Source organism: Ranitomeya variabilis, chromosome 3 (assembly GCF_051348905.1).
Source record: "Ranitomeya variabilis isolate aRanVar5 chromosome 3, aRanVar5.hap1, whole genome shotgun sequence".
NCBI classification, from domain to species: Eukaryota; Metazoa; Chordata; class Amphibia; order Anura; family Dendrobatidae; genus Ranitomeya; species Ranitomeya variabilis.
In genome coordinates, this window is record NC_135234.1 from 765,176,895 (window position 1) to 765,191,466 (window position 14,572).

At 45.9% G+C, this 14,572-nt stretch overlaps 1 protein-coding gene across 1 annotated transcript in view; it reads left to right on the forward strand.

The window, feature by feature from the left end:
• The window catches only part of ARHGEF17 (Rho guanine nucleotide exchange factor 17), a 190,162-nt gene that overhangs the window by 134,015 nt on the left and 41,575 nt on the right, over nucleotides 1-14,572 (forward strand). Inside the window, exons 4-5 of the mRNA XM_077298775.1 lie at nucleotides 11,798-11,980; nucleotides 13,090-13,206. Coding sequence (XP_077154890.1) covers nucleotides 11,798-11,980; nucleotides 13,090-13,206 — 300 coding nt within the window. The remainder of the gene's footprint in view (nucleotides 1-11,797; nucleotides 11,981-13,089; nucleotides 13,207-14,572) is intronic.

Genomic DNA, 14,572 nt, shown 5'->3' on the forward strand with positions numbered 1-14,572 from the left:
TGCAGGCAGGCAGCCCCCATAGAATGGAATGCAGGCAGGCAGCCCCCATAGAATGGAATGCAGGCAGGCAGCCCCCATAGAATGGAATGCAGGCAGGCAGCCCCCATAGAATGGAATGCAGGCAGCCACCATACAATATAATGCAGCACAGCCCCCATAGAATGTAATGCAGGCAGCCCCCACAGAATGTACTGCAGGCAGGCAGCCCCCATAGAATGTAATGCAGGCAGGCAGCCCCCATAGAATGTAATGCAGGCAGGCAGCCCCCATAGAATGGAATGCAGGCAGGCAGCCCCCATAGAATGGAATGCAGGCAGGCAGCCCCCATAGAATGGAATGCAGGCAGGCAGCCCCCATAGAATGGAATGCAGGCAGGCAGCCCCCATAGAATGGAATGCAGGCAGGCAGCCCCCATAGAATGGAATGCAGGCAGGCAGGCAGTCCCCCCCCCAATAGCTCCACAATCCACTCATCACTCTTTGTTAAAAAAAAACCAAACACTCTACTCACCTCTCTCCTCGTGCCCCGCGCTGCTCTCCTCTGGCTCCGGTCTCAGCAGCTGCAGTCTGCCCGGCGCCCAGTCACACTGCAGGTGCGCGATGATATGACGTCATCGCGCACCCGCAGTGTCAGCGGCAGGCAGAGCGGGGAATGATGGGAGAGGGGGCGTCAGCAGACGCACTCTCCTCCATCATTGCATTCAACTGTACCGGCGTCTATGACGCCGGTATAGTTGAATGCGGGGCCGGGAGTGTGCCGCAACAGCGGGGGGAAGAGTGCCGACAGCGGCACACTCAAGCGGCCCACTACTGCCATCGGCCCTTCTGGCATTTGCCAGAACTGCCCTATGGCCAGTCCGGCCCTGTCCTCGGCTATTCTTCCTTGCAGATCCTCTCCAGTTCCGTCAGGTTGGATGGTGAACGTTGGTGGACGCCATTTTCCGGTCTCTCCAGAGATGCTCCATTGGGTTTAGGTCAGGGCTCTGGTTGGGCCAGTCAGGAATGGTCACAGAGTTGTTCTGAAGCCGCTCCTTTGTTATTTTAGCTGTGTGCTTACTGTCATTGTCTTGTTGGAAGGTGAACCTTCGGCCAAGTCTGAGGTCCAGAGCACTCTGGAAGAGGTTTTCATCCAGGATATCTCTGTACTTGGCCGCATTCATGTTTCCTTCAATGATAACCAGTCGTCCTGTCCCTGCAGCTGAAAAACACCCCCATAGCATGATGCTGCCACCACCATGTTTCACTGTTGGGACTGTATTGGGCAGGTGATGAGCAGTGCCTGGTTTTCTCCACATATACCGCTTAGAATTATCACCAAAAAGTTCTATCTTCGTCTCATCAGACCAGAGAATCTTATTTATCATAGTCTGGGAGTCCTTTGTGTGTTTTTTTTAGCAAATTCTATGCAGGCTTTCATATGTCTTGCACTGAGGAGAGGCTTCCGTTGGGCCACTCTGCGATAAAGGCCTTACTGGTGGAGGGCTGCAGTGATAGTTGACCTTGTAGAACTTTCTCCCATCTCCCTACTGCATCTCTGGAGCTCAGCCACAGTGATCTTGGGGTTCTTCTTTTCCTCTCTCACCAAGGCTCTTCTCTCACGATTGCTCAGTTTGGCTGAATTGCCAGGTCTAGGAAGACTTCTGGTGATCCCAAACTTCTTCCATTTAAGGATTATGGAGGCCACTGTGCTCTTGGAAACCTTGAGTAGTGCAGAAACTGTCTCTGAGCTCTTTGGCCAGTTCCTTTGACCTCATGATTCTCATTTGGTCTGACATGCACTGTGAGCTGTGAGGTCTTATATAGACAGGTGTGCGCCTTTCCAAATTAAGTCCTATCAGATTAATTACACACAGCTGGACTCCAATGAAGGAGTAGAACCATCTCGAGGAGGATCACAAGGAAATGGACAGCATGTGACTTAAATATGAGTGTCTGAGCAAAGGGTCTGAATGCTTATGACCATGGGATATTTCAGTTTTTCTTTTTGAAAAACTTTGCAAAAATTTCTATATTTCTGTTTTTTTTCAGTCCAGATGGGGTGCAGAGTGTACATTAATGAGAAAAAAATGAACTATTTTGAATTTACCAAATGGCTGCAATGAAACAAAGAGTGAAAAATTTAAAGGGGTTTGAATACTTTCCGTACCCACTGTATGTGGCTCATTTTACTGTATGGAACATTATATGGGGCCCATTATACTGTATGGAGCATTATATGGGGCCCATTATACTATATGTATGGAGCATTATATGGGCCCATTATACTGTATGGAGCCTTGTATGGAGCATTATATGGGGCCCATTATACTGTATGGAACATTATATGGGGCCCATTCTGTATAAAACATTATATAGGGCCTATTCTGTATGGAACAATATATGGGGCTCCTTATACTGTATGGAGCAATATATGGGGCCCATTCTGTATGGAGCATTAAATGGGGCCTATTCTGTATGGAGCATTAAATGGGGGGCCCATTCTGTATGGAGCATTATATGGGTCTTTTTACTGTATGGAGCATTATATGCGGCTCGTTATACGTTATACGTTATACGTAAGTTCCGGACTGGACCAAGGGAACCCAGTGGACGTAGTGTATATGGACTTTTCCAAAGCTTTTGATACGGTGCCACACAAAAGGTTGATACATAAAATGAGAGTAATGGGGATAGGGGAAAATATGTGTAAGTGGGTTGAGAGCTGGCTCAGGGATAGGAAACAAAGGGTGGTTATTAATGGAGCACACTCGGACTGGGTCGCGGTTAGCAGTGGGGTACCACAGGGGTCAGTATTGGGCCCTCTTCTTTTTAACATATTTATTAATGACCTTGTAGGGGGCATTCAGAGTAGAATTTCAATATTTGCAGATGACACTAAACTCTGTAGGGTAATCAATACAGGGGAGGACAATTTTATATTACAGGATGATTTATGTAAACTAGAAGCTTGGGCTGATAAATGGCAAATGAGTTTTAATGGGGATAAATGTAAGGTCATGCACTTGGGTAGAAGTAATAAGATGTATAACTATGTGCTTAATTCTAAAACTCTGGGCAAAACCATCAATGAAAAAGACCTGGGTGTATGGGTGGATGACAGACTCATATTCAGTGGCCAGTGTCAGGCAGCTGCTGCAAAGGCAAATAAAATAATGGGATGTATTAAAAGAGGCATAGATGCTCATGAGGAGAACATAATTTTACCTCTATACAAGTCACTAGTGCGACCACACTTAGAATACTGTGCACAGTTCTGGTCTCCGGTGTATAAGAAAGACATAGCTGAACTAGAGCAGGTGCAGAGAAGAGCGACCAAGGTTATTAGAGGACTGGGGGGTCTGCAATACCAAGATAGGTTATTACACTTGGGGCTATTTAGTTTGGAAAAACGAAGACTAAGGGGTGATCTTATTTTAATGTATAAATATATGAGGGGACAGTACAAAGACCTTTCTGATGATCTTTTTAATCATAGACCTGAGACAGGGACAAGGGGGCATCCTCTACGTCTGGAGGAAAGAAGGTTTAAGCATAATAACAGACGTGGATTCTTTACTGTAAGAGCAGTGAGACTATGGAACTCTCTGCCGTATGATGTTGTAATGAGTGATTCATTAATTAAATTTAAGAGGGGACTGGATACCTTTCTGGAAAAGTATAATATTACAGGGTATATACACTAGATTCCTTGATAAGGCGTTGATCCAGGGAATTAGTCTGATTGCCGTATGTGGAGTCGGGAAGGAATTTTTTTCCCCATGGTGGAGTTACTCCTTGCCACATGGGTTTTTTTTGCCTTCCTCTGGATCAACATGTTAGGGCATGTTAGGTTAGGCTATGGGTTGAACTAGATGGACTTAAAGTCTTCCTTCAACCTCAATAACTATGTAACTATGTAACTGTATGGAGCAATATATGGGCCCATTTTGTACAGAGCAATATATGGGGCTCATTATACTGAATAGCAGACTATACTGTCTGGTCTAAAATAAAATGTTTTGAATCCCCCCAATTTGTCGATTTCTAAGCTCTTGTAGAATTTACAATAGATACCTTATTTTTTGGACTATAAGACGCACCGGACCATAAGACGCATCCCAAATTTTGGGGTGGAAAATAGCAAAAAAAAAGATTGTTATATTGGGGGTTCGTCTTATTGTCTGAATTTAAGGTATCTTACCTGAGGGTTGGCGGTGGTAGAGCGGGGTCACAGGAGGCATGGTCCCTTCCTCAGGAAACCAGTGGCGGCAGAAGTGGGGCAATGCTGCAGTTTCGGGGTATCCCTGCGGATCCGGTGTTGGTGGTGAGGCAGAGCAGAGTGCGTTGCATGGAGCAGGGTCCCTTCCTAATGATGCCGGTGGCAGAAATGTGGCGATGCTGCAGCCCAGTGTCCACGGTGAGCAGAGCCGAGTGCATCATTGGTTTCTTGGAGGACATTTTCCAGAGACCGCGTGTGCGCAGATTGAGATCTCAACGGCCCTCAGCTTCAGGAAAATGGCCGCCGAGATCTCAATCTGCACACGCGCGACCTCCGGCGCCCATTTTTCAGAAGCCGAGGGCCACAGAGATCTCAATCTGCACACGCGCGACCTCCGGCGCCCATTTTTCAGAAGCCGAGGGCCACAGAGATCTCAAGCCCACATCCTCAGGAAAACTGAGCACGAGAGGTCAGCTGAGATATCAGTCCGCGCTCGCGCCGCCTCCTGCAGCCCACGGCTTCAGGAAGATGGCCGCAGGGAAACCAATGATGCACCCTGCACTACTCACCGCCGACACCAAGCTTCAGCATCACCACACTTCTTCCGCCACCAGTTCCCTGAGGAAGGGACGCTGCTACACCACAACCGCTACCCCCCCGGTAAGCCTGCGTTCGGACTATAAGATGCACCCCCCATTTTCTTCCCAAATTTTTTTGGGGAAAAGTGTGTCTTATAGTCTGAAAAATACGGTATCACTCATGTATTGTAAGACGTATGTGAAATCTTTGCATTGTACTATACCTATATTTCTTATCTGTGCATCATGAATTGTGGTGTGTGTTAAAGGGGCGCACTGAGACTTTCACCCGGGGCCACGAATACCTGGAGCTTGTTAGGCCAAGATTATTTCTTGAGTTGTGTAGACTAGAAACTCCCATACTTAATAGATGGCTGTTGGTTGAACGAGGTGGTTTTGGCAGATTGTTCGGCCGGTATCTTTGCCGGCTCTCCCATACACAGGAGTACTTGTTTGGCTGAAATGCTGTTGTTAAAGAAATCATAACTTGTAAGGAGAATTCAAACTTACAGCCCCCACCCCCACTTCCACTCCAAAGAAGTCCCTCGTGGGCAACAAAAGATCAACAAAGCTCCAATGAGTCGGGCTGAGATGGTCCCGGCTCTACTGAGCATGTGCTGGTTGTCAATTCTGGCACATGCTCAGTATGTGGTCCCTACTCAGTGCTATATATAAAAAGGCACTGTGTAATTTCTTGTCTTTCCTGCTGTAAATACTTGCACAAAGTTGTAGTTGGCTTCTTATGAAGATATGAAATTAAAAATGTATGCATTACGTGATGGTAAAGGCCCTTACATCATTGATAAGCTAGTGACTGTAATGCTTCCTGTTTATTATCCAAAGAGATTCTAGACAACAGTGCAAAATTACCAAATTATAACTTGGCACAAAGAGCGAATATAGTAGAGACGTTTAGTCATCTGGATTATTTGTGAATTATGGGGCCCTGAAGCCTCCACCATCGAGGGGACCTGTGATCAGATTCAGTTTAGGATAGGTGGTCTTGGAGGCCTTTCCAGATGTTCTCGGGAGAATTTTCAAGTTTCAATGTTACTTTCATGAAAAAAAGTGAAAGGAGGGTGTTTTGTGTAGAGGCCTGATTTGGCGGCCTCTCCTTGAGCAGGTGGTGGAGAATCTGAGGATGACTGAAATCTTCACATTTTGTTGTGTTCCAGGACATTTCAGAAGTCGGACTAAGTGTCCTGAACACCCGCTCCTGGCACACTTGACTGTAAAGAGGGACTACGCTTCTCACACTTGTTCACTTGCCTAAGTGCATGCCACTGCCAGTTCACACTTCTTGCTGCCACCATTCGCTATTTTGTTAGTCCAGTAAAACGATTGCCTTGGGCAACACAATAGTACACACGCGCATCCTACTTTCTAGGACCAAACAGGTACACTTCTAGAACTCTGGCACACACAGAATAACACAACCAGGCTAAACTTTCCCTCTTTGAGGTTGTGGGTTCAACCAGGCTAAACTTTCCCTCTTTGAGGTTGTGGGTACAACCAGGCTAAACTTTCCCTCTTTGAGGTTGTGGGTACAACCAGGCTAAACTTTCCCTCTTTGAGGTTGTGGGTACAACCAGGCTAAACTTTCCCTCTTAGAGGTGGTGGGTACGTTTAGAGAAGCAACAAACAAACTTATAAAAAAAATAATTTTGATTTCATATAAAAAAAAATAAACTGCTTAACCAAAATGACAACGCTGAAATAACAATGAGGCAAAACAGTACAAAAACAAGGCTATAGAAAGCTCTTACTGAATAGATCAATTGAGACATTGTAGAAATTTGGACAGATTCACAATTCTCGTTGTATCCCTTGGGTCTAACACGGTCCGTGGATGAGATTTTTATGGATCCCATCCAGAACTCTCACCACTTCTCCTGGTCAGGTGAGAAAAGGATGGCTACTTATACCCAAGGGAAGACAGGTTCAGGACATGATTTTAACTTCTCTCATATTTCCCTACTTGACCCTACTAGGAGAACAATGACCTGCATGTTTCCGAGCACATTCTTACCATCCTAAACACACCAAAAATGACTATATAATGTCCATAATTCAGGTTCAAAGGCCAAAAGTCCTGGCTCTAGAAACCACAAAAGCAACTAAGTTCCCTGATCACGATGATATTTGTGAAATCAGATTATTGTTCAGTGCGCATCGTAAGTGTCTTCTTCCTGTGTAAACGGGCTATTAAATAACCACCGGTCAGTAAATGTTTACTGATCAGTAGTCATTTAACGCTGCAAAATCAGGTAATTACAACCACAGGATTCTGATATTGTCTCCTCCTTCATGGAGATGCATGAATATTGGATAGAAGCCGCTCGTCATCGGCCATGGACGATTCTTGTCTCCGGCCTCACATTATGGATGTTTTCATTTGGGCAGGAAATCTTCATGTAGCGTCTGGTATAATGACTTCCTGAGGCCTGCTGTCTGGCACTCTGCCCGTTTATTATGTACAGTCAATCCTCTCTGCAAAGTGCTGAAATTGATTTTTCTCCACCCATTTCACTTAATTAATAAGAATTGCGACTGCGGGAGATTCATTAAAATCATGATGTTACTTGTTCCATATATAACCAAGAAAAAAGCAAAAATTTATAAATGTTATCTATTTTCTCCATCTGAAAATCAATAAAAGGTTGCATTGTTATATACACTCACTGGCCACTTTATTAGGTACACCTGTCCAACTTCTTGTTAACACTTAATTTCTAATCAGCCAATCACATGGCGGCAACTCAGTGCATTTAGGCATGTAGACATGGTCAAGACAATCTCCTGCAGTTCAAACCGAGCATCAGTATGGGGAAGAAAGGTGATTTGAGTGCCTTTGAACGTGGCATGGTTGTTGGTGCCAGAAGGGCTGGTCTGAGTATTTCAGAAACTGCTGATCTACTGGGATTTTCACGCACAACCATCTCTAGGGTTTACAGAGAATGGTCCGAAAAAGAAAAAAAATCCAGTGAGCGGCAGTTCTGTGGGCGGAAATGCCTTGTTGATGCCAGAGGTCAGAGGAGAATGGGCAGACTGGTTCGAGCTGATAGAAAGGCAACAGTGACTCAAATCGCCACCCGTTACAACCAAGGTAGGCCTAAGAGCATCTCTGAACGCACAGTGCGTCGAACTTTGAGGCAGATGGGCTACAGCAGCAGAAGACCACACCGGGTACCACTCCTTTCAGCTAAGAACAGGAAACTGAGGCTACAATTTGCACAAGCTCATCGAAATTGGACAGTAGAAGATTGGAAAAACGTTGCTTGGTCTGATGAGTCTCGATTTCTGCTGCGACATTCGGATGGTAGGGTCAGAATTTGGCGTAAACAACCTGAAAGCATGGATCCATCCTGCCTTGTATGGAGCATCTTTGGGATGTGCAGCCGACAAATCTGCGGCAACTGTGTGATGCCATCATGTCAATATGGACCAAAATCTCTGAGGAATGCTTCCAGCACCTTGTTGAATCTATGCCACGAAGAATTGAGGCAGTTCTGAAGGCAAAAGGGGTCCAACCCGTTACTAGCATGGTGTACCTAATAAAGTGGCCAGTGAGTGTATATATATGCTAAAACAGTGGGGTAAAACATAATAGTGCCGTTAAAGAATTAGTGATGGTCACCAGAGAATAGCCGGTCTAGGATGGCCTGAGATCATTGTAAGACTCGTGACACATCAGTACCACATGTACGTGCACCTGGGAAGCAGCGGTACTGTTCGCTCTGTTCCCCGGCGCCGGGTGCTGAAGACAGATCACATCATTCTCCCCTGCTCTGCCGGCGATCAGCACGAACAGCGGGGAATGTTGAGTTGTATTCATGTGATAACAGCGAGAGCAGGCGGCGGCTGTTGGGACTACTACTTCATCAGCCTTCGCCTGCTGCCGCTAATAACCATGAGAGCTGGCGGCGGCTGATGGGAGTATTCATCAGCCTGAGATATAAATAAATAAATAAAATTTAAAAAACGGCATGGGTTCCCCTGTATTTTTGATAACCAGTCAGGCAAAACTGAAAGCCGCGGGCTGGTTATCAAGAATAGAGGGGTCCCCACACTGTTGTTTTTTTAAATTATTTGTGTAATTTTAAAAAACGGCATGTGGTTCCACCTATTTTTGACAACCAGCCTTGCTACAGCAGACAGCTGGAGGCTTGTATTCTCAGGCTGGTAAGGGGCCATAAACCTTGACCCCCACCAGCCTAAAAATAGCAGCCCGCAACGGTCCAGAAAAGGCACATCTATTAGATGTGCCAATTCCTGCAATTTGCCTGACCACTTGCCTTGTAGCAGTGGCATGTGGGGTTCATATTTTTGGAGTTGAAGTCACTTTTGTATTGTCTGGTAAAATCAAGCCCACTGATTACTAATGGAGAGACTTCTGTAAGACAACTATCCATTATAATCCTACAGTGGTAATGTAAATAAAGGCACAGCCAGAATAAAGTATTTTATTAGAAATAAAAACAAAACACAGTATTTCATTTTTATTTAAAAATAACAAACACGCTTATACTCACCTAACGCCTAATTCCACCAAAGCCCTCGTTCTCCTGTAATAAACCATAAAATAAAAAATGACAATATCCCTCACCTCTTCGTTGTTCTGTCCCACGCCGTAATCCATGTCTGGGGATAAATAGTTTTCAACCTGGACGGTGCCAAGATGCGACCGTCCAGGCTGAGAACCAGTGATGAATGAGCTGCTGCGAGCTCAGCATCAGAGAGAAGCGGTGACATAATTGAGGTTTCTGCCAGTCACTGAGGCTGTGTTCCCAGCTGGGCTGAACTGTGGTGACCTCAGCACTGTGAGAAAATCACTGAGTTCAGCTCAGCGAGTTCACTGCAGATCACCATGAGAATTGTGAACTCGCTGAACTGCAGTGAACTCTGTTACTTTTTCTTACTAGTCTGAGAATACCAGCCCTCCCCCAGCTGACTGCTTTAGCAAGACTGGTTGTTAAAACTGGGGGGGACCACACATCGTTTTTTTTTTTTATTTAATCAAATAATTATAACAAAGAAAAAAAAAACATATGGGAAGCCCTCTATTCTTGATAACCAGCCTTGCTGACAGCTGAGGGTTGCTGCCCTCAGCTGTCAGTTTTTCCTGACTGGTTATCAAAAATACATGGGAAACCACGCTGTTTTTTTTTTTATTTATTTATTTTGTAGCGTAGGCGACGGCTGATGAATACTCCCATCAGGCACCGCCTGCTTTCACTGTTATCAGTTGAATACAACTCTCAACATTCTCACCTTCTCGCGCTGATCTCTGGTAGAGCACGGGAGAATGATGAGAGCCGTCTTCAGCACCCAGCGCTGGGCTACAACACTAACAGTATCGCTGCCTCCCAGGCATTGGTATGTGTCACACTGATGACACACAGATGTGATCCGTGAGTCATCAGTGTGCAGGATGTTTTGTGGCCCATGCTGCTGTTAAAAAAACGGACATGTCAGCGTATTTTGCTCACGGACACACGGTCCATGGAAACACGCTGACATGTGCACACTCATACACATAGACCCATTCAAGTTAATAAGTGTCTACGGTATGTGTGAAAACTGTCACCACGTGTACCGGACACACAGACGTCTGAGAGAGCCCGTAGAAATTTTTTTTGCCCCTTATCCTCTTCCTGCTTCTTCTACTAAACCTCAATAACCCTTCCACCAACGCCCCTTGTATTCGCTCCGTGTTCCCTCCATTCAGATGAGGATCTTGATTGGGTCTCGTTTCTCCAAGCTCCAGACTATTTTGGATTTCTAGAGCACCTATTACCGGTAACTATGAAATGGACAAGGTGGGTGATTTTTTTTTTCAGGGATTCCGGTCTAGAGCAGGTGGAGCTTTGTGTTTCTGCCGCTCGTGCTCTGGAACGCTCCCGTTTGGTGGTCCGCTGCATCGGCAATCTACTGTTCTCATCCGGCATAAGGCCCGCGTTGACAGGCTGAACATGTAATGTAACAATCTCGCTGCGTTCCTACAAGCTCCATGGTCGCGTGTGCTCGGTTCTTTGAGGTCTGTCCTCATAAATTCCTTGAATTATACATCGTTTCCTTTTGTGGTGTGATTTTTCACTTGGCACGTTCCGATCCATGCCTGCTTTTTTTGTGTTTTTGTGGGTTTTTTGAGTGATGAGTTTAGCCCTGGAGTTCATTGGCCATCCACATTTTTCACATATTTGTAGACTTATGAACCCAACAAGTGCGTTACTAACCAATACATGACTAAAATAACCTTTTATATGAATGACAACACTTCTACACAAAATGCTAAAAATAATAAAAAAATGCACAAAAACATTCCAGCGCTTCCTTTCTTGATCGCCTCCTTTCCTATAATTCTATTGTCTCATATTACAACTAAAACTAATACATTCCTAAAGAAATTATCTCTAAATTTCCCAAGAGCTCAGCCTTACTCCCTCCTTTTCTTCCTGACTGGCTGCAGCAGGATCCTCCCCCCTCTGCAAAATAGAGCCGGAGTATAGGGGACACTTGAGGCTCCAACCATCATCCTTGCCCAGTCTAGTTCTTCTGCCCCACCACCATATTTTAATTATAACTATATGGGTAGTGTATACATTGGCCATCTCCCACCTGTAAGGAAATCTGGTTCCCTCCCTATTAACAGGCCACTTTTCAAAAAGTTGGAGCTTTTTGGCAGATGACTATGGAAGTCCTCTGGAAAGTGAATTCTTATAGGGGTTGGAAGGGTTCATAGATATATTTGCATTTGAACAGTTTTCGAGTCACTCGTTACAGGGATTTCTCCATGGAAAGGGGTCATATCGGGAGGGTGAATTGTTAGAAAATTTTGTCTGCCTTCTTCCAGAAATCTCACCACCCCAGTTCAGAAGATGTTTGGTATTGCAATAGGCTGCAATACCAAACACAACCTGTAGATGGGGTGGCGCTGTTTAACATTGGTTATCTAATGTCTCATGATGACTGTACACACCAGTGATAACTGAATGTTTTGGGATTTTTTTTTTTGCCTGCAGGGTTACATGAAACCACTGAAGCAGCCAGAGAATTCCTTCTTGTGTGACCCATCTTTGGTGGACGAGATCTTTGACCACATCCCGGAGCTGCTGGAGCACCATGAACAATTTCTGGAGCAGGTCAGCTACTGTATGCAGAACTGGGCAGACATCCAGACCGTGGGGGACATCCTGGGCCAGTCGGTGAGTAGCAGAGGCCTGGGGTACGCTGTCCTTGATGTCGAAATTCACCATGTTTGAAATCATTGCAATGAATGCAAACCCATGGAGGCAAGTGCATGGCGAAAAGCAAGACTAAAAAGTATCAGAGGAGGCGACGGGGACCCCAGAGGTGACGTTCTGGCCGTGAACCAAATGTTTGCATCCTAACTAAGCTGAGACTTGCTTCCTCCTTGAAATTTCTTTTCGACACAATGTCCACACGACAGCCCACAAGCACTATCAGATGGAAATAAAAATCTTCAGGTTTCCATTAATTTTCACATTGGGAACATGACAAAATAGAACATTTTCATGTGACTTGCATTGTAGTGGTGACTTGACCCTCTCCCCTCCATTTGCTATTTTACTCCGTCTTTTTTTTTTTTTCCCAGAAGACGTAATATGCAAATAGAAAATCTTCTCATATCTGTAGAAGACTCGGCTTCACAGATCGAGACGTGTCGCACCCGCGAGGCGTCTCGTTAATTATCTGTTCCTAATTAATGCTTTGATGTCATACCCTACCAGATCACAACTTAGAGCGAGTCCCCGGAATATCTAATAATGTGATGTCGGAAGCCACGAATGTAACACCTGGGTGTCCCTGCTGGTCTCGTTGTACAGCTGGGTGACGGTCATGTCAGGTGGAATAGTTGTATTATGGTCAGATCGGGGGTCTTCTATTTTCCGACATTTTCTTTTTGCAGTCTTCAGTAATTGAGTCCAGATACATTTACTCTCTGACGCTTCTCCTCACATCACATACGATAACATTATTCCTGTAGGCTCAGAGTCTGATCTAGCCATATAATATGGCAGGGTTATTCCAAAAAATTGCCAGAAGACACATATACTGTGACCTAATGTAGAAAGGAGGAACCTCTATATGTAAAGGAACCAGATCCTCAAAGATGTCTTCAAGAAGTGGCCAGAAAAAGACGTAGAAATCTCCTGCTATGGCATCACTGCTTCTTCATTGTGCAAATCCATAGTGGCCCCATTAATGGAGAAATTAATGCAGCAATGTGATGAGAAGCCGGGGCCATTTACATATATCAGTCTCTTCTCTAATACTTTGTGTATTCTTGTAGTTTTCCAAGGAAATCCTGGTCAGCATCTACTCAGCTTATATCGATAATTTCCTCAACGCCAAGGATGCAGTCAGGATAGCGAAGGAAGCCCGTCCAGCCTTCATCAAGTTCCTGGAGGTAGGTCAATGCTATGCAAAAGGCGGACACAGCCATAATTGCAGTGTCTTGTACTTGTACCCATCACAGGGGATCGTCTCCACATCTATTACCGCACCCAACACAGAGGGTCGTCTCTTCGCCTTGTACCCTACAAAGGGGATCATCTCCTTGCCTTGTACCCAACAAAGGGGGTCGTCTCCTCGCCTTGTACCCAACACAGGGGGTTGTCTCCTCGCCTTGTACCCAACAAAGGGGGTCGTCTCCTCGCCATGTACCCAACACAGGGGGTCGTCTCCTCGCCATGTACCCAACAAGGGGGGTCGTCTCCTCGCCTTGTACCCAACAAAGGGGCTCGTCTCCTCACCTTGTACCCAACAAAGGGGGTCGTCTCCTCGCCTTGTACCCAACAAAGGGGGTCGTCTCCTCGCCTTGTACCCAACAAAGGGGGTCGTCTCCTCGCCTTGTACCCAACAAAGGGGGTCGTCTCCTCGCCTTGTACCCAACAAAGGGGGTCGTCTCCTCGCCTTGTACCCAACACAGGGGCTCTTCTCCTCACCTTGTACTCAACAAAGGGGCTCGTCTCCTCGCCTTGTACCCAACAAAGGGGCTCGTCTCCTCGCCTTGTACCCAACAAAGGGGGTCGTCTCCTCGCCTTGTACCCAACAAAGGGGGTCGTCTCCTCACCTTTTACCCAACAAAGGGGGTCGTCTCCTCACCTTGTACCCAACAAAGGGGGTCGTCTCCTCGCCTTGTACCCAACAAAGGGGGTCGTCTCCTCACCTTTTACCCAACAAAGGGGGTCGTCTCCTCACCTTGTACCCAACAAAGGGGGTCGTCTCCTTGCCTTGTACCCAACAAAGGGGGATGTCTCCTCACCTTGTACCCAACACAGGGGCTCTTCTCGCCTTGTACCCAACAAAGGGGGTCGTCTCCTCGCCTTGTACCCAACAAAGGGGGACATCTCCTCACCTTGTACCCATACTGAAGCTTCTCCAGATAATGGAAGTGTTTGAGGTCTCTTCTGAAAATTAGATGTCCCTCAACTTGTTGCTGGCAGGAGTGGCATAAGACTGCCCTGAGCGCCAAATGAACTAATTACTTAAGATGGACCCTTAATTGATCGCATTTCCATCTGTACGGGCCACAATATTGGCCACTGGGACCATTGCCCAGCCACCCGTATCGATGTCATATAATAATCTTTCTAGTTTACTGGTAACCCGGACACCATAGCAGATAATTCTCTCTGTCTGTAGCCGTCTTGGTATTTTGGTTGCCAGAATGAGCGTAGTAATTGAATTCCCGCTTGCTGACATCAGCCGGTGATTGTCCGCAGCGCCGCCTATTTATCGTTACACTTATTTCCTGTGAATCATCCGCGTGC